Here is a 22,140-nt window from a genome sequence, read left to right as displayed (position 1 = left end):
CCTCCCATTTTAAAGGGCCATATGTTACTAATGTCCTATACCTTTATTACCATTGACTTTTGGGAGAAGATAACTTAAAACCAAACCACAGATGGGGAGGAATTTCACCCCAGAATAGATCATATCTAGCTCTCACCTATACCTGATTGATTGGATTTATTTTTGTAAAGATTTATTTACCCAGCAGAGATCACATGTAGGCAGAGAGGCAGGCAGAGAGAGGTGGGGGGAAGCAGGCTCCCCACCAAGCAGAAAGCCCGATGAGGGGCTCGAACCCAGGACCCTGGGATCACGACCTGAGCCAAAGGCAGAGGCTTTAACCCACTGAGCAACCCAGGCGCCCCTCACCTATACCTGATTTAAGACAATGAGACTTGGGACTTTGGATCCAAGACAGAAATGTTGCTTTGGTGGTGTGTAGTGGTCGGCACCTGGGGTGACACTGGGATGAATGAATGCATTCTGCATGTGAGATGGCTGTGAAATCTTTAGGGGCCAGAGTCCAGACTGAGGAAGAATAATACCCTGCCAAAGTATATATGTACTAATTCCCACCACCTGTGAATGTTACTATACATGGCCAAGGTTCTTTTGGGATGTGATGAAGTTACATCAACAGGTAACTAACACAGTGATTGATTCCTTGTCCAGGGGCAAGAAAACCCTTGAATGGATCCTGTAGAATTCTGTCCTTAGCAGAAAATAAGATGTGACAATATGAGCATAAAATAGTAAAAATGAGGGGTGCCTGGGTGGCGTAGTCGGGTGACCCTCGGACTCCTGGTTTCACCTCAGGCCATGATATCAGGGTTTTAAGATCAAGCCCGACCTTGGGCTCCCCACTCAGCTTGAGATTCTCTCTCCCTCTCCCACTGGCCCTTCCCCCACCCTGTAATAAGTAAAATCTTAAAAAAAAAAAAAGAGGAATTTGCAAAAGCCCATGAGTTCATACTTTTGCTAAGAAAAGTTAAAAGTTAGTTAAAAATTAGTTGCAAAGATATAAACATGAAGGAGTTCTGCTAAGGGAACTTCTTGTTACACAGAAGTATTTATTATATAGATGTATTTTTTTTTAAGATTTTATTTGTCAGAGAGCATAAGCAGGGGAGCAGCAGGCAAAGCAGGCAGAGGGAGAAGTAGGCTCCCCACTGAGCAGGGAGCCCAATGTGGAACTTGATCCCAGGACCCTGGGATCATGACCTGAGGCGAAGGCAGACACTCAACCAACTGAGCCACCCAGGCATCCCCAGATTATTCTTAGTAAGTGTACTTTTTACCTGCAAAAAATTGAAAAATGTCCATTTTATATGAGCTGCCAAAGTGAGCATGAATAAAAATGTCCAAAATCAGCTAAACAATCCAGAAAATTTATAAACTATACAAAGAATGGAAAGGTCCGATCAACACCTGCAGCCTAATAAAAAAATATTTCAAGGGGCACCTGGGTGGCTCAGTGGGTTAAAGCCTCTGCCTTCGGCTCAGGTCATGATCCCAGGGTCCTGGGATCGAGCCCCAAGTCGGGCTCTCTGCTCAGCGGGGAGCCTGCTTCCTGCTCTCTCTCTCTGCCTGCCTCTCCGCCTACTGTGATCTCTGTCAAATAAATAAATAAAATCTTAAAAAAATGTATTTCAAGAACACTTTGTTTCTAGAAGAAAGGGTCCAAACATTTTTTTTTTTTTAAGATTTTATTTATTCATTTGACAGAGAGAGATCACAAGTAGGCAGAGAGGCAGGCAGAGAGAGAGGAAGAAGCAGGCTTCTGAGCAGAGAGCCCGATGCGGGGCTCGATCCCAGGACCCTGAGATCATGACCTGAGCCGAAGGCAGCGGCTTAACCCGCTGAGCCACCCAGGCGCCCCAGGGTCCAAACATTTTTAAATGTGCTTAAAATATAGGGATTGGGAGACCTGTTCTAAATGACTATACTAGGAGAAACTGTTACAAAAGAGGATTCAAGCTCACTTGCAACATCTCAGACTTTAATCACCTTTGGACTTCTGTGTCCTAATCTAGGGCTAACCAGCCCAAAATACCAGAAACTGCCATGCTGATAACCTGAAATGAGATGGTATCCTTTTTCTCTTGGGTCTGAGAGTGTTTACACTCCAGACCAAGTATAAAAATGGAATATGGTAGAATTATAAAATCCTGGGGTACCTAATCATTAGGATGGCGTATGATTGGAACATCACAAAGGCAGAACATTCTAAAAAGTTATAAACAAAATTTTAAACCACTGTATTTGTAGTGTTTCCAATTTTCAAAGCCAGATTAAATTTGTAATCAAAGTTTAAATTTAGAACAAATTTAGAATCAAGATCAAAATGCCTAAGGAAAACGGATTTTCAAAATGTTCCTCAGGTTTCACAGAGTATGCATTACACAAAGTTCAAAATAGTAGACTGCTCCTCCATGCACGAAAGCATTAGACAATCTCTCAATTAAGAGAAGCCAAGTAGCTATCAGAGGGACGTGGTAGTAGTCCCTCAGAGGGACGTGGGCTCTTCTCCAGTTCTCTATAGCACCACCTCCTCCATCTCCCAGCTGACCAGTTTCATTCACATCACCATCTGTGGCCTTCCAAAGGCTCTGGAGTTAATGGCATGCATTAAAGGTATCCCTGAACTGGTTCAACCAGGCCTTATCTCAGACTTGCTGAACATACTGAGAGGTATTCCTCTCAAGGTGGCATACAATCTGGTGGCACTGTAGGAAGTTTGCATAAAACAGTTAAGTACCATTTATTATTCCAGTTAAGTGGTAGGCCCTTTATGAATAACATTTTGTGTAATCCATCACGGTGATCCCACAAAATACAAGTTTTGGGTTTTTTTCCCTTCACTTTGTATTTGAGGAAACCCGAGCTTAGAAATGCTTGCTGTTTCAAATTGGAACAGACATTCCAGTCAAGACTGACATCACAGCCTATAATGGTTGCATGATGCTATGGTCCCTAAAATGGGCAAGGCCCTGCAGCTAAAATCAGGTTTTTGGAGGCCCAGGTACTGCAGTACCAATAGACCTTGGGAGTAAAGTGAAATATAACTTGGCCAGCATTTAGAAGTCATACCCATTAATTCCTGAGGTCTTCTATCCTGGGCTTGCATTTTTAAGGATTTAAGGTCCTTTAACTATTTGTTCTTTATAACTGAAGTATTGGTAGAGATCTATTTATCATCCGTGGCTGCTAAACCCATGAGGTGCAAGGCTATTGGAAGACTTTATAATAGAAAACGCTGAAATCACAACCTACTGATCAAGACTAGTATCACCAGAAGTAAGGCAACCTGACATTATGTCCCTCCTGATGTGATGCAACAGGACATACAAAACCCCCTATGATGTACCTAGCCTAAAAAAAATAATCAAAATGTAATCACGCTTCTAGACTTGACTACCACTAAACTCTGGGAGGTAAAACCATATGAGACAATACTATAGGGATACAACCAACCAAATGCAGGTCATTAGAGATTCTTCAACTTGTTTTTTCCAAAAAGGACGGGCAACTTAAAGATTTAAGAGATATTACCAGATGCAATATGTAGAGAGCACTGGATCCTGACCCAGCAGGAAAAAGTTAAATGAAATCAAATTTGTGTTTCCTTCATACATTACCACTTACCATTTTGCAAATATTCTAATTCCAAGGCATTTTTTCGCCTGATCTGATTCAGAAACCCGTTAATGAAGCAATTTTGTACAAAGTCGATATAAACTTGGCAGCTAGAACTGTGATCTAATTCTGAAATTTGGCACAAAACCCACTAGAGTGAATTGACTTTCTCTTCCATTCACAACAGAGAATCAGCAAAGATTTGAAAGTCAGTGACAAGTAACTTTTTGCTTCTGTTTTCAGCCCTCAGCTGTATGGTTTAAAAATGTAAAAAAAAAAAAAAAGCAAAAATCTTGCCTCTAAATTTTTGTCCTACTCGAAAAAACAATCTGTGACTATAAACTCTGACCTCTTGCCCTATCAGTTCAGGTTCACTGTGTGTAAACTATCACCCAAAAACATTAGCAGACAAGCAAACAGCAATAGCCTGAAGAGTGTCATTTTGTCTGTGTTACACGATAAAATTTGCACAGTTTCTGACTTTTCCAAATTAAAAATACCACCCAGAAGCACTGAATGAATGCCATTCCTCTAAGGAGCTTTTTATACCTAAATCAGCCAAAAGCCTTCTGACTTTAAACCACTCAACCAGGTATGATCAATTCTTGATTAGAAAGCTCCTGAGAGGGGCACCTGGGTAGCTCAGTGGGTTAAAGCCTCTGCCTTCGGCTCAGGTTATGATCCCAGAGTCCTGGGATTGAGCCCCACATCGGGCTCTCTGTTCGGCAGGGAGCCTGCTTCCCCCTCCCTGCTCTCTGCCTACTTGTGATTGCTCTCTGTCAAATAAATAAATCTTTAAAAAAGCAAGCAAGCAAGCTCCTAAGAGCTCTAACATAGGACTGCCTCAGAAATGTTAGGTGCAGTCAACTAAGCATCAGACATCAAGTACATGTGCCTATGGCCTACAGCTTTGTGGCCTGATCCAAGAAGTATAAATGTAGTAGACAGAAGGACTGGAGTTCCCCATTCTCCTTCCAGGTAACTGCCCCCCCCCGCACCCCCCACCCCGTTTCATCCCACTTGCATCCACTTTGAGGGCCCATTGTCACAACACGTCTCCAGTGACTTTCATTATTGGGGGCACAAGAGGACATACTAACTGCAACTAAGAATATTTGAAATGAACCTAAGGGCAAAGGATGGTTGTTCTGTGAAAGCAAAGCAATGAAGGAGCCAGACTGAGGAAAGAAGTCCATCCCAGTCAAGTGGTCATTCACTGAATGACCTCTGACACCAAATTATTTCTGCCCAAGTTTGGTCAGTTAGCAATGTTCTCTGGGGAGACAAGAGTAGGCAGGTTCTAGGCCCTGGTTCGTGGGCCATGCTGCAGAGTAACCTCAATGAGAACTTCAATGCTGGAAACCAAAACTAGGAAGGATCAAGATGAAAACACATCCAAACTACTTGAAATTGATCTCTTCAGGCCCATTTAGGAAAGGATGTTTTTTACAAGTGAAAGGAATTAAGTAAAAAAAGGCTTGTTATTTTTAAGAAAACACTACCACCATCCTTGCCTTCGGATATGTACCAGCTACCTTATGAGGTAAAACACTTTAGCTTGCTATCAGAACATTCACTTTAAGATTACAGATAGCAGCTAAGTTCCTTGTAAAGGTTTGTTGTGTGGTTGAAAATGGACAGAAGGGAAGCAGTTACGTGTAATGAATGTTCTTTCCATTATAAAGCAAGCAAGAAAGGATAATTACACACAAATCAGTGTAATTAAGAGCATAAGCACAGGACTAGTTCTCGAATTACAACTGCACCACCAGGGCTATGACCTTGGTTACTTACATCAATGGTTTTCAATCCAGGGGTACCTGAGAATCATCTGGAAGGTTATAAAATAGTGATAGCTCAGGACCCACCTAGACAAATTAGAGTCAAATGGCTGCATGTCTAATTCTAGAGGTTACTAGCTCCCAGCCATTAAGCCTGTTGCTAAGATTCACACTTCTCCGCTGATTCAGCAGTTACCTGCTCTTCATATCAAGCACACAAGACTCACAACAGGAACCCCCAATACTTCAGGTTACACACATGAAATGCAATGTTTAATGCTTACTATGACATACCGAGTCTACCACAAAAACGTGCCCCCAATCTTCTAAAGAATTTTCAGTATCATGGAGGTTTAACTTGGATGATCACAACAAATACTCATACATACTAAGGCAAACACATCCAAAATAGATAAAGCTGGTTACGCACTATAAACTTTACTCCCCTCAAACCTCAAGGTTTTACCTCTGGCACTTTAAGTAGACAAGGTTACAAGTGAACCTGAACCAGATACCATAATCTAAATGTTTTCTGGCAGCCAACTACCCCAAAGTTCTATGCTACGCATCAAAAACATGTTCGTACATTGTAGTACAGTGCAGCAGTGAACTCCCAAAGTAAAACCAGTGTCACTACATTAACACCATTGCTGTTAATTCTTCATTGCAACACAGCACATTGATTGGGTAGGGAAGAGAATTTTTTACTATCTACTGTAAAGAAAGGAAGGAAATCTTTTCAGTTGTCTTTTAAGTGTCAAAGCAGGGGGGCACCTGGGTGGTCCAGTCAGTTAAGTATCCAACTTTTGATTCCGACTCAGGTCATGATCTGGGGTTTTGTGCTCAGTGGGGAGTCTGCTTGAGAGTCTCACTGACCCTACCTTTGCTCACTCTACATCTTCAATAAAATAAAGTTTCAAAGATCACTGAAATTAACATTTTAAACTACTACTTAATAGGAGCACCTGGATGGCTCAGTTGCTTAAGTGTCTGCCTTCAGCTCAGGTCACTATCCCAGGGTTCTAGAATGAGGCCTGCACTGGGTTCCCCTGCACAGCGGGGAGTCTGCCTCTCCCCTAGCTCACGTTCTCTCTCAAATAAAGTCTTTTAAAAAGCCAACTTAATAATGTAGCTTTGGTATGCACATCTACGTTAGATGGAATGCTCAATTTGAGTATTTTGAGAGTGTATGCATGAGCAGTGGGGTGGGGATGGGGACAGAGGTAGAGAATTTTTTTTTTTTTAAAGATTTTATTTATTTATTTGACAGACAGAGATCACAAGCAGGCAGAGAGAGAGGAAGGGAAGCAGGCTCCCCGCCGAGCAGAGAGCCCGACGCGGAGGTCGATCCCAGGACCCCGGGATCATGACCTGAGCCGAAGGCAGCGGCCTTAACCCACTGAGCTACCCAAGCGCCCGAGGTAGAGAATTTTTTAAAAAGATTTTATTTGACAGAAATCACAAGTAGGCAGAGAGGCAGGCAGAGAGGGGAAAGCAGGTTCCCCACTGAGCAGAGAGCCCAACGTGGGGCTCAATCCCAGCACCCTGGAATCATGACCTGAGCTGAAGGCAGAGACTTTAACCCACTGAGCCACCCAGGCACCCTGAGGTAGAGAATTTTAAGCAGGCTCCATGCCCAGTGCAGAGCAGGACGCAGGGCTTAATCTTAGGACCCCAAGAGCATGACCTATTTTTTTTTAAATGTAACCTCCAGGGATGCCTGGGTAGCTTAGTTGGTTAAGCCACAGCCTTCGGCTCAGGTCATGACCCCAGGGCCCTGGGATCGAGTCCCATATCGGGCCCCTTGCTCAGCAGGGAGCCTGCTTCTCTCTCTGCCACTCTGCCTGCTTGTGCGTGCACTCTGAAAAGTAGAATCTTTCAAAAAAAAAAAAAAAAAAAGTAACCCCCGAAGCCCAATGTGGGGCTTGAACTCAAGACCCCAACATCAACAGTTGCATGCTCTACTGAGCCAGCCAGGCATCCTTCAATGTATGGATTATTTTAACTATTCTTTATTAGATTCTTCAAGGTAAGTTTGTAGGCAAGAATTCCATCTGATCCACTCCTATTGAAGCAGCTTCAAGAGGCTGAGAAATTAGTCTAGAAGCAAGCAAAAAGGCAGCAAAACTTAACAGGGATGCAAAGATGAAAATGTTAGACAATGTAGAATTCCTTGCAGCACCTCCACTTATCCTTCAATCATCCCCTCAACCCTTGTTAGGAGAAATCCTTGCCCTTTTATCGACCTTGCAGGCATAGGACTCTCAGACCTTAAGAAATGGGGGATTGGTTTCTTACCCAAAGTGAAAGCTGCGAAACCCCAAACAAACCCCCCTTTTGACAGAGCTTGCCTATCAAGGCAATATACTACTTACTATCTGAAAATGATTTTTGAAAAGTTGCTTAAAACCAAGGCTCCTAGGTGGCTCAGTTGGTTGTTGGGTGTTCAACTCTTGGGACTGAGCTCAGTGTCAGCCTCCACACTGAGGAGTCTGCTTGAGAATTCTCTCCCTCTGCCCCCTCCAATAAATAAAATAATCATTTAAAAAAGTTACAACAAATCCATCCTTGCTACAGGAACTTCTCATTGGCTCTCAGCAATTAGTTTGAATTCCCTAGAATACACGTATTTTCATGTTGTACTTGCTCAGTCATCAAGATCAATGCAACTAAATGCAACCTTATGAAAGAACACTTATGTGGCATGTGAATAGGCCCTCAGTTATGCGTATCAAAGGGCTTTAAACAAAAGGCTCCTAGGTACTACAAATGCAGGACAAAGAGCAGTTGTGTAAAGCAAAATGGTTCTAAATATCTCACAGCTAGGTTTTCCAACTTAAGGCTGGAAAACCTGGGGGGGGGGGGGGGAGGTGGAATAACCCCATGCGTACCACCCCCAAACCTGAATCTACATTTAACAATGATGCCTTTGAAAACAGGTCTTCCTTTATGCTATCTTTTCCTTGCAACAGAAATAAAAATTATCAAGACATTTAACATGTCTAATTAACATCTGATATATATCATTTACTCAATACAAATATCAAAGGAGATAGAAACTTGTTAGCTTGTATTCATGAGTGAAAGGACCTACATGCCAGGGCTTCACACTTTTTTACTTTGCCTCCTTTTGACTATTAATGAGACCAAGTAGGAATTGGCACAGCACAGCTCAGACACCAACATCTTAACCTTGCAATGGTATAGATAAAAAAATTGACTACCTGGGGAAAACAATATATATCCAATGTGAAGAACCACATGGCAGTGAAGGGAAAAGAATAAACTAAGTCGGGAAAGCATAAACCACTAACTATAGTTAGTTTAACTGGGGGGGGGGGGGACAAAAAAAAGAGAACATAGGGTGGGGGAGGTATACTTGTGTAGGTTCTAGACTCTAGGTAGCTGTACATTTCTCAAACAAGTTAAGCTTCCACTTATGTATGCTTATATAAGTCTGAACTCATTTATAAAGTGAGTTCGTTCATTAAACCAAGTAATTTCTAAGGTTTGTCTCAACTCTAGAACAAATCTTAAGAGAAACAAGAAATGAAAAACATTTCACATCCTTGTGATGCCCAGGAAAAATATCACGTTAAAACATAACAATGGCATTAAAACTATCAAGAATGAACATAGAGGTAAAGGGCAGCATTGTAATGGGTTACAAAGGGAATTTTTTCTATCCCTGCATAACAGGACACCAAAGGATCTAAAGCCTATACTTCCTTATAATAGCTGTTTTTCATTACTGAAGACATGACTGGGTTAGTACACAAAGAAAAGTCCAAACTGTCAGCTTTTAGTCCTCCACATTCCCCTCTTTAATATGGCATTTTGCACTATATACATTAATGAAAATTTGAAACAAACAAAAAGAACTTTAGTCAAACTCCCCTTCCTCCTCCAGCTTTATTGGATAGTTTAAAATTACATTTCTATTTTCTAGGACTTCAGTTGCTTTTTCCATCTGACTTTTTAAAAACTGATTACAGCAAATGAAACACAGTTGTCTAAGTGATATAGTATACAAAAATAACATCTTGATTTCTGTGAAAATGCATTTCTCTGCAATTCCTGAATAACTCCAAATTATGCTAACTCTGAGCATAGATGTTTACTCTGGGTTTTAGATTTAGTCTTTGAAATAATGTGTTCTAAACCTTTGCCATCACCTTATGTATATCCAGCATCAATGCTGTGATGAAGTTGTTCCTGTTTAGGCCTTTATCCCGATTTTTCTCGCACAGCCATTAACACACGTTTGTCTTTTTATTTTGTTTACTCCCACTCAACTGTATGTTCTATGTAGGGCCTGATACAGATGTTACTTGATGTTATTTAATAGCTACTGAGGTCAGACAATCCAAGGCCATCATTATGCTAAAATTAAAGTTATTTATGGAAGCTCATAAATACTTCCAGAATTGGTTTTACCTCCTACATGGGAACATATCCAAGAAACCCAGAACGGGCTTACTGGTCTGACTCAACTCTTCCCATTCCTCAATCCCTATTCACCAGTGGCGCGGAAAGGGGGTTCTTTAACAAAGCATTATACATAACACCTCTACCAAACTAAACATAAACTTTTTTTTTTTGTAGTTAAATGCAGAAAGTCGATTTTTTTCCACCCCTTTCCTCCTTTTACACGGCAAGTAAAGCTCACTGGCCTGGGAGTAGCCTCTATCTGCCAACCTTTGGCCAGTGAAGAGGATTCAGAGAAAATAATACAACCATCAATCAGAAAAAGGAGGGGCGACAAAGGAAAATAATTAAGCTGTGGCTTCAATTGTGCATTCCCGTGCAAGGTGCCCTGACTCGCCACAGCGGTAACAGTTGACTTCACTTGTCTTGCTGCAGTTGATGGCTACGTGACCAGTTTCACCACACCTTAAAAAAAGAGAGAGAGTCTTCACAATGTACTCAGAAAATGCAAAACTGTACTGGAGCAATAGTAACTGAGGAACTAAAAGCAATAGTAACGAAGCAATACATTTTTTTCCCTCAAGAATCTCATTAACCCCTAAATTAAGAGCAGGAAGCAGGAATTAAGTAACAAAGCACTCAATTATGCAGCCTAAGGCATAAAATTAGAATTTTCACCATAACAGATCCACCAAAAACACCAAAACACCAAAAACAGGGGCACCTGGGTGGCTCAGTTGGTTAACCGACTGACTTTTAATTTCAGCCCAGGTCATGAGCTCACAGTCATGATATCGAGCCCCAAGCCCCATTCTGTGCTGGGCATGGAACCTGCTTGGGATTCTCTCTCCCTCCAAAATGCTAAAATGAATGACACTGGCCAAGATGTACCTTCTTCTTAAGTTTTATTTAAGTAATCTCTAAACCCAGGTAGGACTCAAAATCATATCCCCAAGATCAAGAGTTGCACTCTCCTCTGAATGAGCCAGCCAGGTGTCCCAAGATGTACCTTTATACAAATTAATCTCTAAGATTTCACCGGGAGATACTTATCAAAACTTTCCAAATTTTATACCTTAAATATGTACATTTTATTGTATGTTTCATCCACAAAGATTTCTGGTTGCAGGACAGAATATTTGTGTATGGGAATTACAGTTTTCTACAATGCCTCTGAAAACTCCAAATTACAGCAGAAGAGTTCTTATTTTTAAATCTTTAAAAGTTCCGAAGTTGTGTAAGTTGTCCAGCTGCCATAAGCCACAAGCCTTGATGGCAGAACAGTGACTGATGTACAGACAGGATGCTGGTTACATATGCTGAAAATTATCATCATCTGGTCACAGCCAACTTTCAATAAATGGTCCCCAAGTCCCTTCCATTTATACCTAACTCACTTCTAAAATAATCTCTGCCACAAGCCTTCCTCTAGCAACACTCTAACTTACCTATAGCACTTCACTTTGGTGCAGTCTTTCTGAATGTGTCCAAATTCTCCGCAAGAATAGCACTTCTGCTCATCCGCATGGTCACAGTCACGAGCCAGATGGCCTGGTTTGCCACAGTTGTAGCAGCATTGCTCTCGCTCTCTCTTGGGCTCCTTGCAGTCCTTGGCAATGTGGCCACCTCTACCGCAGTTATAGCAGGCTTCAACAATAAGGAAAAGAAGCAGACCAAGACTATAAAACCTTTATAAAACATTGCTTTAAGCCATACAACACAAAGCCTCAAAGGTATTAAGTCTTTCCCAATGCTATGTGCATTAGTAGTACCTGCTCACCTCTCCAAATTCTACAAGGGTATGAAAAGAAGTGTTAAATACTTACCATCCTCTTGAAGATCACAATCCTTGGCAAGATGACCAGACTCACCACAGCGATAACAGATGTCTGGAAGAGATGAGGAAACAAACTGGAAACCTATTTTGGGCAAAAACAAAAGAATTTGGCTAATTAGACCAGTCTTGATACTAATAAACACTGAAGTGCTTCAAAATTTTTTATTCGACAAAAATACCTCTATCCGAGGTAAAACCACCTCTGCCACGGCTTCTCATTCCACGACCACGGCCTCCACCAGTAGGGCATTCCCGGGCCCAATGGCCAGATCGTCCACACTTGAAACACTCATTGCTGCTCATGGCTGCAGTTAGATCTTCGAAATATTAAAAATGACATTGTTAAACTACTTGAAATTACTTTTAGCTTTTACTGCCCTTTTAGTGTATTTTTGGATAATTATTCTGAGGGAAGAAGCCAGCATATATACTGGTTAGAAAAAGGGCCACACAACTATGTACTTAGGCATCGTATGCCTATTAAGAAATACAGTAAAACTGAAAAAATGTAAAACGTTTTGATATAATTTGATTTTTAAAACCATTTAAAACCATTAAATTATGAATATGTGGATTAATACAAATGTTATTCAGTTATTAATGGGGTGATAGAATGCACAGAGTATCAATGCACATCCATTATTAGAAATAATAGTATCTCTTTCCAGGTCTAATTTAATGGCCACATTTTCAGGGTTACAAGCCAGTCAACTTTATTTTGGGCAACTGGTTATTTAATGGTCATAAAATCAGAATAGCTCAAAACAACAGAACCATAGTATGTACTTTGAGAGTGCGGGGTAGCTAAAGAGAAACTTTCTAACTTTAGCATCTAACAGTGCCTGGTTAACTGCAGCACTTGTCTGCAGACTCTTTATAGCAGACATGTTAAAAAAAAATGCAGGATATAAATTTTCTCTAGAGGATACAATATGTTAAAAATATTAGAAAAACAACAAAAGGGTACACCAAAGTATCAAAACCATCTAAAGCCCAGGACCTTTTTTTTTCTTTTATTCTCTTCTTTCTCAATTTTCCTGTAACTCATTTAAAACAAGGCGATTTGGAATGTTACAACGGATTCCTTTATTGGGTATTATTTACAAGGGGGGCCAAAACTCCCACTAAAGCAAATGAATTTTATACTTCTTATGTAACAATCTAAAAATAAACAGGAACTATTCCTGGAATAGAATGGAACTCCTAGGAAAGTGGTTTTTAAAAAACAAACTAGCTCAGAACAATGCAGCGTAGTAACTTCTACATCTCAATATTTTTACCCTATTTCCAGTGTCAACCCACGGTACACCAAGTTTTTTAACTACCCTCTCAAAGATAAGCATCATGATCTAGCAAAACAACTAAGACTGGGGTGCCTGGGTGCCTCAGTGGGTTAAGCCTCTGCCTTCGGCTCAGGTCATGATCTCAGGGTCCTGGGATCGAGCCCTGCATCGGGCTCTCTGCTCAGCAGTGAGCCTGCTTCCCCCTCTCTGCCTGCCTCTCTGCCTACTTGTGATCTCTCTCTCTGTCAAATAAACAAATAAAATCTTTAAAAAAAAAAAAAAACAAAAGAACTACTATGACTGGAGAGTGGAATTATCCAAGTCAACCACAGTACCAAAACTCAAGTGACAGTGAAATGCTAAAGTCCCCCCTCCCTGCCACCCTTTCAGTAACCAGTTCATTGCTAAGTTATAGAGAATCCACTAACTAAAAATTAAGCTGAAGTTCACTTTCAGACGTTTCCATTGTCAAACATTCAAAAGAACTCAATACTTACCCCAAGTCTCTACAATCAGATTCAGGGTAAGTTTTCAAAGGGATCTTTTTATCAATTCCTGCCACTTGCCATATAAACACATTACCAAAAATGGGGGTGGGGGGGAAGGACAGGCAGGGACCAGCATGGGATACTTAAGAGTTAGTGGTTTCAGGGGTACCTGAGTGGCTCAGTCAATTAGGTGTCCAACTTGTGATTTAAACTGACTCAGGTCATGATCTCATGGGCAGATCAGCAGAGAATCTGCTTAAGATTCTCTCTCCCTCCCCCACCCCTCAAATAAATCTTAAAAAAAAAAAAAAAAAAAGTTAGTGGTTTCAGGATACATAATGCACATTTCTAGTCAGAAGAAAACAGCCAGGGGTACCTGGGTGGCTCAGTGGGTTAAAGCCTCCGGCTTCGGCTCAGGTTATGATCCCAGGATCCTGGGATCAAGCCCCACATCGGGCTCTCTGCTCAGTAGGGAGCCTGCTTCCCTTCCTCTCTCTCTGCCTGCCTCTCTGCCTAATGTGATCTCTGTCAAATACATAAAATCTTAAAAAAAAAGAAAACAGCCAATAAAGATTAAAAATGTGTTTTTGCAAAGCATGAGATTACTTTTTCTTTCTTTTACTAGTATTTGCCTTTTAAGTCATATAAAGTACTGGTTACCACCAGAGAGAAGAGTTAGGATAAAAAAATAATAAAAAATAAAAAGATCACAGAAAAGAGCTGCTTATGGTACTTTGCACCCTCCTTTTCATTTTGCATCTTCTCCAGTTTCTTAATAGCCAGACCAGTTTAAGCACATTTAACTATTGCTGTCAATGAATTCTTTGCACAGAAATGATCACTTCCTTTTATAAGGTAATACAGGCAATTTGACAAGTCCTGAGTATTTTATCATTTAATATTTAAACAAGAGGGGCTCCTGGCTGGCTCAGTCAGTTCAGTGTCCAACTCTTGATTTTGGCTCAGGTCATGATCTCAGGGTTGTGAGGTCAAGCCCTGTGTCAGGCTCCTCCTACAGCAGGGAATCTGCTGGAGGTTCTCTCCCCTGCCCCCCACACTCACTCTCAAATAAACGAATCATAAAAATTATGTATGTATAGGGCTCCTGGTTGGCTCAGTCAGTTAAGTGTCTGCTTAGGCTCAGGTATGATCTCTGGGTCCTGGGACGGAGCGCTGCTGGTCTGCAGGGAGTCTGCTTCTCCCTCTCCCGCTTGTTCATGCTCTAATAAGATCTTTTAAAAAATTATATTTACCAATAAATGTGTAAACAAGATTAACTTGTCTTTTAAAAATATCATAATCAGGGACGCCTGGGTGGCTCAGTTGGTTAAGCAGCTGCCTTCGGCTCAGGTCATGATCCCAGCGTCCTGGGTTCGAGTCCCACATCGGGCTCCTTGCTCAGCAGGGAGCCTGCTCCTCCCTCTGCCTCTGCCTGCCACTCTGTCTGCCTGTGCTTGCTCTCTCTCCCTCTCTCTCTCTGACAAATAAATAAATAAAATCTTAAAAAAAAAATCATAATCATATTCAACACGCATTTCTTTCTTTCTTTTCAACACGCATTTCTATAGTTAGTTTCAATCACCCCTTTAGACTGATGCTTTAAAAGGACACTTTATTTCATAATAAACTACAAAAGAAATATGTTACAATGAATCATCATGTATATAAAGTAGGTTTACTTTCAGCAAAGAAATGCGAGTTTAAAGAAACTACTTAAGAACTGATTTCTCGGGGCGCCTGGGTGGCTCAGTGGGTTAAAGCCTCTGCCTTTGGCTCAGGTCCTGATCCTGGGGTCCTGGGATCGGGCCCCGCACCGGGCTCTCTGCTCAGCAGGGAGCCTGCTTCCTCCTTTCTCTCCGCCTGCCTCTCTGCCTACTTGTGATCTCTGTCAAATAAAATAAATACAATCTTTAAAAAAAAAAAAAGAACTGATTTCTCTGGGTGCCTGGGTGGCTCAGTGAAGCACCTACCCTTCTACCCTTCAGCTTGGGCCATGATCCCAGGGTCCTGAGATGGAGCCCCGCATCTGGCTCCTTACTCAGGGAGCCTGCTTCTCCCTCTCTGTCAAATAAGTAAAAAGAAGATACCACCCCCCCCCCCAAAAATTGATTCATCTATGTGTACATTTTTTCATGAATTGTTTCTCCATTTTGTCATATCTCTATGCACAGGCCCAGATCCAAAATGAACAGGAAGAAAAAGAAATCACAGGAAAAGTACTTCTGGAAAGAAGACAATTAGTTAAAATAACATTTAAAGATTAAACACTACACTCTACTTCTTCTCCTCACCCTAATTCCTAATTGAAATTTGGTTAAAGTGTAATCATTTCTATATGAACCATAAATTATTTAAGGAAAGCAATACTTCTCCATTTAGACAGTAATTAAACGACTCTACTAAACAGGCAACTTTATACACTTTAACTAGTTTTAGATATTTGCTTTGCTATCAACAAATTTTAGTCTCACATAATTTTGTTTACTGGAATAAACACAGGTCAAAAAAAAAAATACGAAGTCTTAAAGGGAAAGAAACATTTCATTAACATCCCAAAGACCCATCATCAGTAGGCCACATGCTTTCTAGAAGATCTTCCCAGTGGGCTTAGGTAATGTATATGCAATCTGCCTTCTCCCCCTTTGGTCAAGCCAATCACAGTCAATTAGCTGTTCTATATTTTCACTGAGTCTCCTGTGACAGATTTATCTCATCAGTAACATTAAACCAACCGATTCCCACTATGTTTTAGAGACCAATCACTTATCCTAGAAGAAGGTCCCCATCCTAATATTCATCTTATATGCAAAATGTAGTTAATTAAAAGGTCTTTATAGAGAATTATATACTATTCCCTATGAAAAGAGGCAGTAAGGTAAGACCGTAGAGAATTATGGTTCTGTGATTCTCACTGCCTATGACTACTCCTGGCTGGAATTTTGCTGCACTGTGCTGCCTCTGCCCCCTCCACCTGTCACAACCTTTTCCAACCTTCAATGGCCAACGCAAATGCCAACTCTTATAAAAGCATCTGACCACATCTCCTAGACTGGAACTCTCCTTCCTAGTAATGCTGACAGTACTTTATTGGTATCTGTCTGATGACACTACTATATTGACTTTTATCATATTCCTGAGGGCAGAGACCAAGTAATTCACCTTTCAATCACAACACCCCATACAATTATCCTTTTAGTAGCAGTTACACTCAGTACTTTAACTGCTTGCGGGGAGGGGACAATTAATAATCATTTGCCGAATGAAACAAACTGTTTCTTGTACAGACTCAACCCAATCTAACCAAGTACTAACACCTAAATTCTTATTATCACAAGAGTTACTGCACCATTAATTTAAAGTAACAATGCAGGGGCACCTGCGTGGCTCAGTCAGTTGGGCATTTGCTTTCAGCTCATGATCCCAGGGTCATGGGACAGAACTGCAAGTTGGGCTCCCTGCTCAGTGGGAAGTCTGCTGCTTCCTCTCCCTGGGAAGTCTGCCCTTCCTGCCCGTTTCTGTGCTGTGTCATAAAATCTTTAAAAAAAGAAAAAAAAAGTAAAAAAAGGTTATGTATTTTTAAATTATGTACTCATTGAGGATGTACTATCACTCTCAAAAAATGTTTATTTCGGATTATCTAATAAAATTCTATTACTCCAGGAATTCACAATCTACTAGACCTCTAGTATTTGATGGAATGCTACGAGACATATCTACTAATATAAAGATAAAAGACAAAACGCTGTATTTTCACTGTTGCCAGGCAGAAGGAGAGCATGTATTTCCTTCTTTTTGCTGCTAAAAATCATTGCTTGTATCTACATGGATTATCACTGTCACACAGTAAAGATCTGGGGACTCTCTTAACAGGTAAGCCTGGGTAACACCTGCTGTGTTACCTCAGACAATTTAAAGTCTGTCCTTTTCAGGAAAAAAGATGATAAAACTGATCTGTGATAAGGACTGTTACCAGGGGTCTTGTCCTTAACAGGTGCTCAACTTAAAAACTTTATGGGTTTATGTCCCCCGTTTAGTCTTTCTACTCTTCCCTCAGTTAAGTTAGACTGCTTACAGGTGGATTAGAACCCAGTGCAATGCCTACAGAGCAGGTTTACAACAGGGCAAACTCTGCGTATACTCAAGTTTCCCATCTCGAAGTCTACTTCCTAAATGGAATGAAGAGGTAAGAAAAATTGGGTAATAATGCCAAACGACTTTATATTTCCAACAACAGAAACCAGTTATTTAGTTTCTACCTCAAGTTTTCATGACACAAACCAACTTAAAGAAATGCAGGAGGGGGGGCGCCTGGGTGGCTCAGTGGGTTAAGCCGCTGCCTTCGGCTCAGGTCATGATCTCAGGGTCCTGGGATCAAGTCCCACATCGAGCTCTCTGCTCAGCAAGAAGCCTGCTTCCCTCTCTCTCTCTCTCTCTCTGCCTGCCTCTCCGTCTACTTGTGATCTCTGTCAAATAAATAAATAAAATCTTTAAAAAAAAAAAAAAAAAGAAAAGAAAGAAAAAGAAATGCAGGAGGGGCGGGCGCCTGGGCGGCTCAGTGGTTGAGTGAATGTCTTCTGCTCAGGTCATGATCCCAGGGTCCTGGGATGGAGTCCTGCATCAGGCTCCCTGCTTGGCAGGGGGCCTGCTTCTCCCTCTCCCACTCCCCCTGCTTGTGTTCCCTCTCTCACTGTGTCCCCGTCAAATAGATAAAATTTAAAAATCTTAAAAGAAAAAAGAAATGCAGGAGAATAGGGCATGCCAGGCAGCAGTAAGGCAGTCAAGACATCACTCGAAAAGACTGGAAATTCACTGAGACCATATATAATTAAGAGGTCCGACTATTTTATACTCATCTAGGCTTAAATTCTGGAATTGATACCAAAACATTATTGATTATACTAACTTGTCTTTATCAATGTAGTTTTCCACCATTTCTGATACTAAGAACAAAGCTAGTAAACTACTTAAATCTTAACAGCACACTATCAAGACTAACAATGTGAATCCCAGTAAGACCCTAACTCTGGCTACAAATATATTTAAATAAGTAGTGACAGGCAAGTGGTGGGGGACGCATGACAATTTTTGTGTGGCTCTGGCTATCTTTATTGCTTTACATGGTTTTCGTAACATAGCTGTGTGTATCCACATTTACTGTATCTCCAGTTATTTCCCTTAAGTGTAGGGTTATCCCTGATTCATTCATGTTGCTGACCTAACTATATCCAGATCATAGGGGAGCTTTTGCCCCTCTGAAGGTACTCATCATTATGCTCTAATAAATCAGTTTGGTGTTCCAACATGGTACTGAAACACTTCAGACTCTTGTAAGGTAGATAAACTACAGACAGAAAGGAAGGAAACAAGTTACGCTGTACACTGCCTGCATTCTGGCCAGAATAAAGGAGACCAGAGTTTAATACTGGGAGTGATTCTGGGTTTTCACCCTGGTTCCTGCCCTGATTACCCCAAAGGGTTTTAATAACTAAGTATTTACTATGACTCAAAGGTTAATGAACATATTATCTGTAATCCTTACAACCGTGCAAGTTAGGTATTCTTGTTCCCATTTCACTGATAAGGAGACTGAAGATCTGAGACTATGTAAAACATGTTAATTTGTAATGCCAAAAATATTCTCTTTAGGTAAATTGAAACTAGAACTCATCAACCTTTTAAAAACCCACTGCCATGTATTAATTTATTCACAGTATACCATCACACAGCTTTCTGAATTTTAAGCCAAGACAGATTTTCTCAACCTTCTTTGTGGTAGAACTTAAGAGTGTCACCACAGAACCAAAGACTGGCAACCTGATTTCACCATTTAACAGCCTCATTTTTAATTATGAAGCCACTCCAGGTGAGCACTATACTACACTCTCATACTACTGCTTAACAGATTCTACCTACTTACAACTTAAATTTTGGTGGCCGCAAGCTCTCACTTTATTATTCCAGCAGTTCTTCACAACACAAAAATGATGCACAGCTTACTGAATTCTCACGAGCATGCCCTTACTGCAGCAGCAACTGACACTGCCAGAATAGGAGTTCTATTAAGTCAGACAGTAGGGAAAGAGCATTCTCCACATAGCAGGCCAGGATGCCTTGGCATCAGTCTTCTGGCTCTCCACTTACTGTCAGAAGGCTAGGAAGAGGAAAGAAGCCAACAATTTTTTAAAACTCTCACTCTCGCAAGAGGGGGAAAAAAAAAAAAAAAAAACAACAAAACTGCAAAATCTCTCTTGTGGTCAAGTGCTTAGCCAACAGACCATTCCAATGATTCAAACTGTGGTTCTATCGCTTTTAAGCACCAATCTGGTAACTTCCCATATACATACCACATATTTTTATTAGATTTTTTCTTAAAAGGCAAAATAATCCAAAGTCATATAACCATCTACAAAACCCATTTATAATACCTTAAAGAAGAGATCCAGTTGTTCAAATGCTAGTGTAATAAATGCCCTTTGGTCTTCCACTGATTTGGCTCAAAATATTTTACAGAAACTCCACATCTGTTTGAAACACATTACCTCCTATCAGTATGAAAACGTGGACCTTTAGGCTGCTAAGACTTACCCAAGTGTTCCAATGTGACACATGCAGATAAGTACACAAACATATGCTGTTAGCTTAAAAAAAAAACCCTGAGGCCAAGAGTTGTGATTTGGAAAAAATTTTAAGTCCTTAATTCAGCCCTTGGGAATCTAATATTCTTTTTCTATGCCAGGACAGAGAGCTCCTTGTAGACAAGAATCAGGCTCAACAAGCTAAACACAGCGTGTACCTATGTACGTCGCTTTTGTAGGGGTTTGATTAAACCATGATCAGAGTGATTTTTTAAGCATTTGAAAATGACTGCTTTGCAGAAGGAAAAAAAAGCCTAAGAGGTAAGAATTTCATCTCATACATCTTTTAAAAGCCCTCAAAATGGTACATGCAATTTATAGTGTTTGGGCAAGAGTAACAAAGTTGCTATCTTAATTTATGGTAACTCCTCCATGCAGAAATTAACTGGTTATATTTCTTTCAAAAATGAGATCCAACAATAGGAAAGAAGGAAACTTTTTCTTTTTTTTTTTAATTTGTATACTCTGGGGTATGATGAGGATGTAGGATGTAAATTAATCCAGACTCCTGGCTTCTTACCCTCTCTATGGCTCTTTCTGGATAATGACTGAAACACACTATCCCAAGTCACAGAGGACTACTGAGCAGTATTTGCTTTTTCTAAGACCTCCAAGACCAGATGTAGTCACTTCCTTCGGAAGTGCCCTGTGGCTGAGACCATGTGGTTAACATGTGGCAACAAGCATACGCCTTACCCATAATAAAATCAACACCCAAACCCAAATGTGGGCAATTATGTGGTCCTAAAATAGGTTTTCACATTTCGAATATCTAGATGGGGGCTGGTTCATCAACTTTCACGTCTCAATTTCAAATTAAGTTGTATTTGTTTAACCCATGAAATGGTTGGATTTCGTTGATTCACGGAAATGGAGACCTAAATCTGCCTCTTTTTCGAATTGCAATGTTAAGAGAAGTAACCTAGCATTTGAACCACGATAAAAATTCAAGTATGGAGAGTACGAATTTCGAAGATTCTCGGGCCTTCTGGCGGAGTATTCCACCACTCTAAACCCAAGCGCGTCTCCAGTGACCCTTTTCTTAGCCCATCACAACCCTTGGCACATGGCCCGCCAGGCCCACTACCCCAGCACATGGCCTGCATAAATACCCAAACCCATCCCCCCCTCCAACCTCACCAGGGTCCTTTTCCAACCACACAGCCTCCTTCCAGTAAGTTCCCGCCAAATCGACCCTCCGTCCGGAATTCCGCGACCCTCGAAGTCTCAGGGCCTCAGTCCCAAGGGCGCACAGGCTGGGGCCTCCTTTGCTGTGAGGCTGCGGCCTGGGGTGCGGCCTTGGCCCTTGAAGAGGCCCCGAGGCGCGGCGACCCAGCTTCCCAAGACGGAAGGAAGGGCGGCAGGGACGCCCGACTGCGGCAGGCCGGAAACCTGGACATGAGGTGGCGGTGGCAGCCGAGTTTCCCGCCTGACGCAGCAGCAGAGCAGGCCAGAGTGCGGCGGCCAGAGTGCGGCCGCCATCGCCGCCTCACCGCTCCCAACCTCTCCGTCCGCCTCGGCCAGGGCCCGCACCGCGACTTCCCCCCAACCCCAGGCCCCGCTCTAGGCCCTCACCTTCAGCGTCTGAGCGGGCCCGCAGCTGCGGAGACTCGGACGCAGGCCCGGGAGAGGCGGCTCACAAGGTAGCGGCTGTTTATTTTCAGGGTCCTTGCCTGCGCCACACGCGGGTCTGCACACGGCCCCACACACGCCGCTGCGCACGGCTCTCCTCCGCCTCGCCCACGCGGCCAATCAGCACGCGGAGCTCCGCCGTCCAATCAGAGCCGCCCCAGAGGAGGGCCGCCCAGCTTGAGCGCGGCGCGGGGCGGGGCGGGCTTCTACCTCCGCGCGCCACGGCCTTTCCCGGCGTGCCCTGCGCGCGGCCTTTCCCGCCCGGAACCCCAGGTCCCGACCTTTCTTGGGCCCTTTCCGCTTATTCCAGGCTCCTCCCCACCCGGGGGGAATTTGGGTGTCCAGTGTTGTGATCTCTCGCGGCGCCTGGCGACAAGGGATGCTAGAGGGCGGGTCTCAGTGAAATGGCTGTGATTAGCGTGGGATCAGGGAAAATCCCTA

General features: G+C 42.0%; 1 protein-coding gene across 4 annotated transcripts; it reads right to left on the bottom strand.

Annotated features, from left to right (window-relative positions):
- Nucleotides 1-9,289: 9,289 nt before the first annotated feature.
- Nucleotides 9,290-21,810, bottom strand: CNBP (CCHC-type zinc finger nucleic acid binding protein). Of its 4 annotated transcripts, none has more exons than XM_047743399.1 (5): nt 21,643-21,810; nt 11,841-11,978; nt 11,651-11,743; nt 11,273-11,474; nt 9,290-10,289 (listed from the first exon to the last, which is right to left on the bottom strand). In XM_047743399.1, exons 2-5 carry the CDS (start codon nt 11,962-11,964, stop codon nt 10,172-10,174), a joined length of 537 nt encoding a protein of 178 aa, XP_047599355.1. In that variant the 5' UTR covers nt 11,965-11,978; nt 21,643-21,810; the 3' UTR covers nt 9,290-10,171. The 4 variants fall into 4 exon arrangements, with proteins under 4 accessions (XP_047599355.1, XP_047599362.1, XP_047599372.1 ...); XM_047743406.1 differs by having other exon boundaries at nt 11,273-11,471; XM_047743416.1 differs by having other exon boundaries at nt 11,862-11,978.
- Between the last annotated feature and the right edge of the window lie 330 nt (nt 21,811-22,140).

Source organism: Lutra lutra, chromosome 1 (assembly GCF_902655055.1).
Source record: "Lutra lutra chromosome 1, mLutLut1.2, whole genome shotgun sequence".
NCBI classification, from domain to species: Eukaryota; Metazoa; Chordata; class Mammalia; order Carnivora; family Mustelidae; genus Lutra; species Lutra lutra.
Note: the sequence above shows the minus strand (reverse complement) of the source record. Positions and strands in the feature narration are given on the sequence as shown.

Coding starts and splice junctions, on each gene's coding strand:
- CNBP (XM_047743399.1), bottom strand. CDS start 11,964: ATGAGCAGCAATGAGTGTTTCAAGTGTGGACGATCTGGCCATTGGGCC. Junction 11,744..11,840: donor TGGTTTTACCTCGGATAGAG/GTATTTTTGTCG, acceptor TGCCCAAAATAG/GTTTCCAGTTTGTTTCCTCA. Junction 11,475..11,650: donor TTGTGATCTTCAAGAGGATG/GTAAGTATTTAA, acceptor TCCTTATTGTTG/AAGCCTGCTATAACTGCGGT.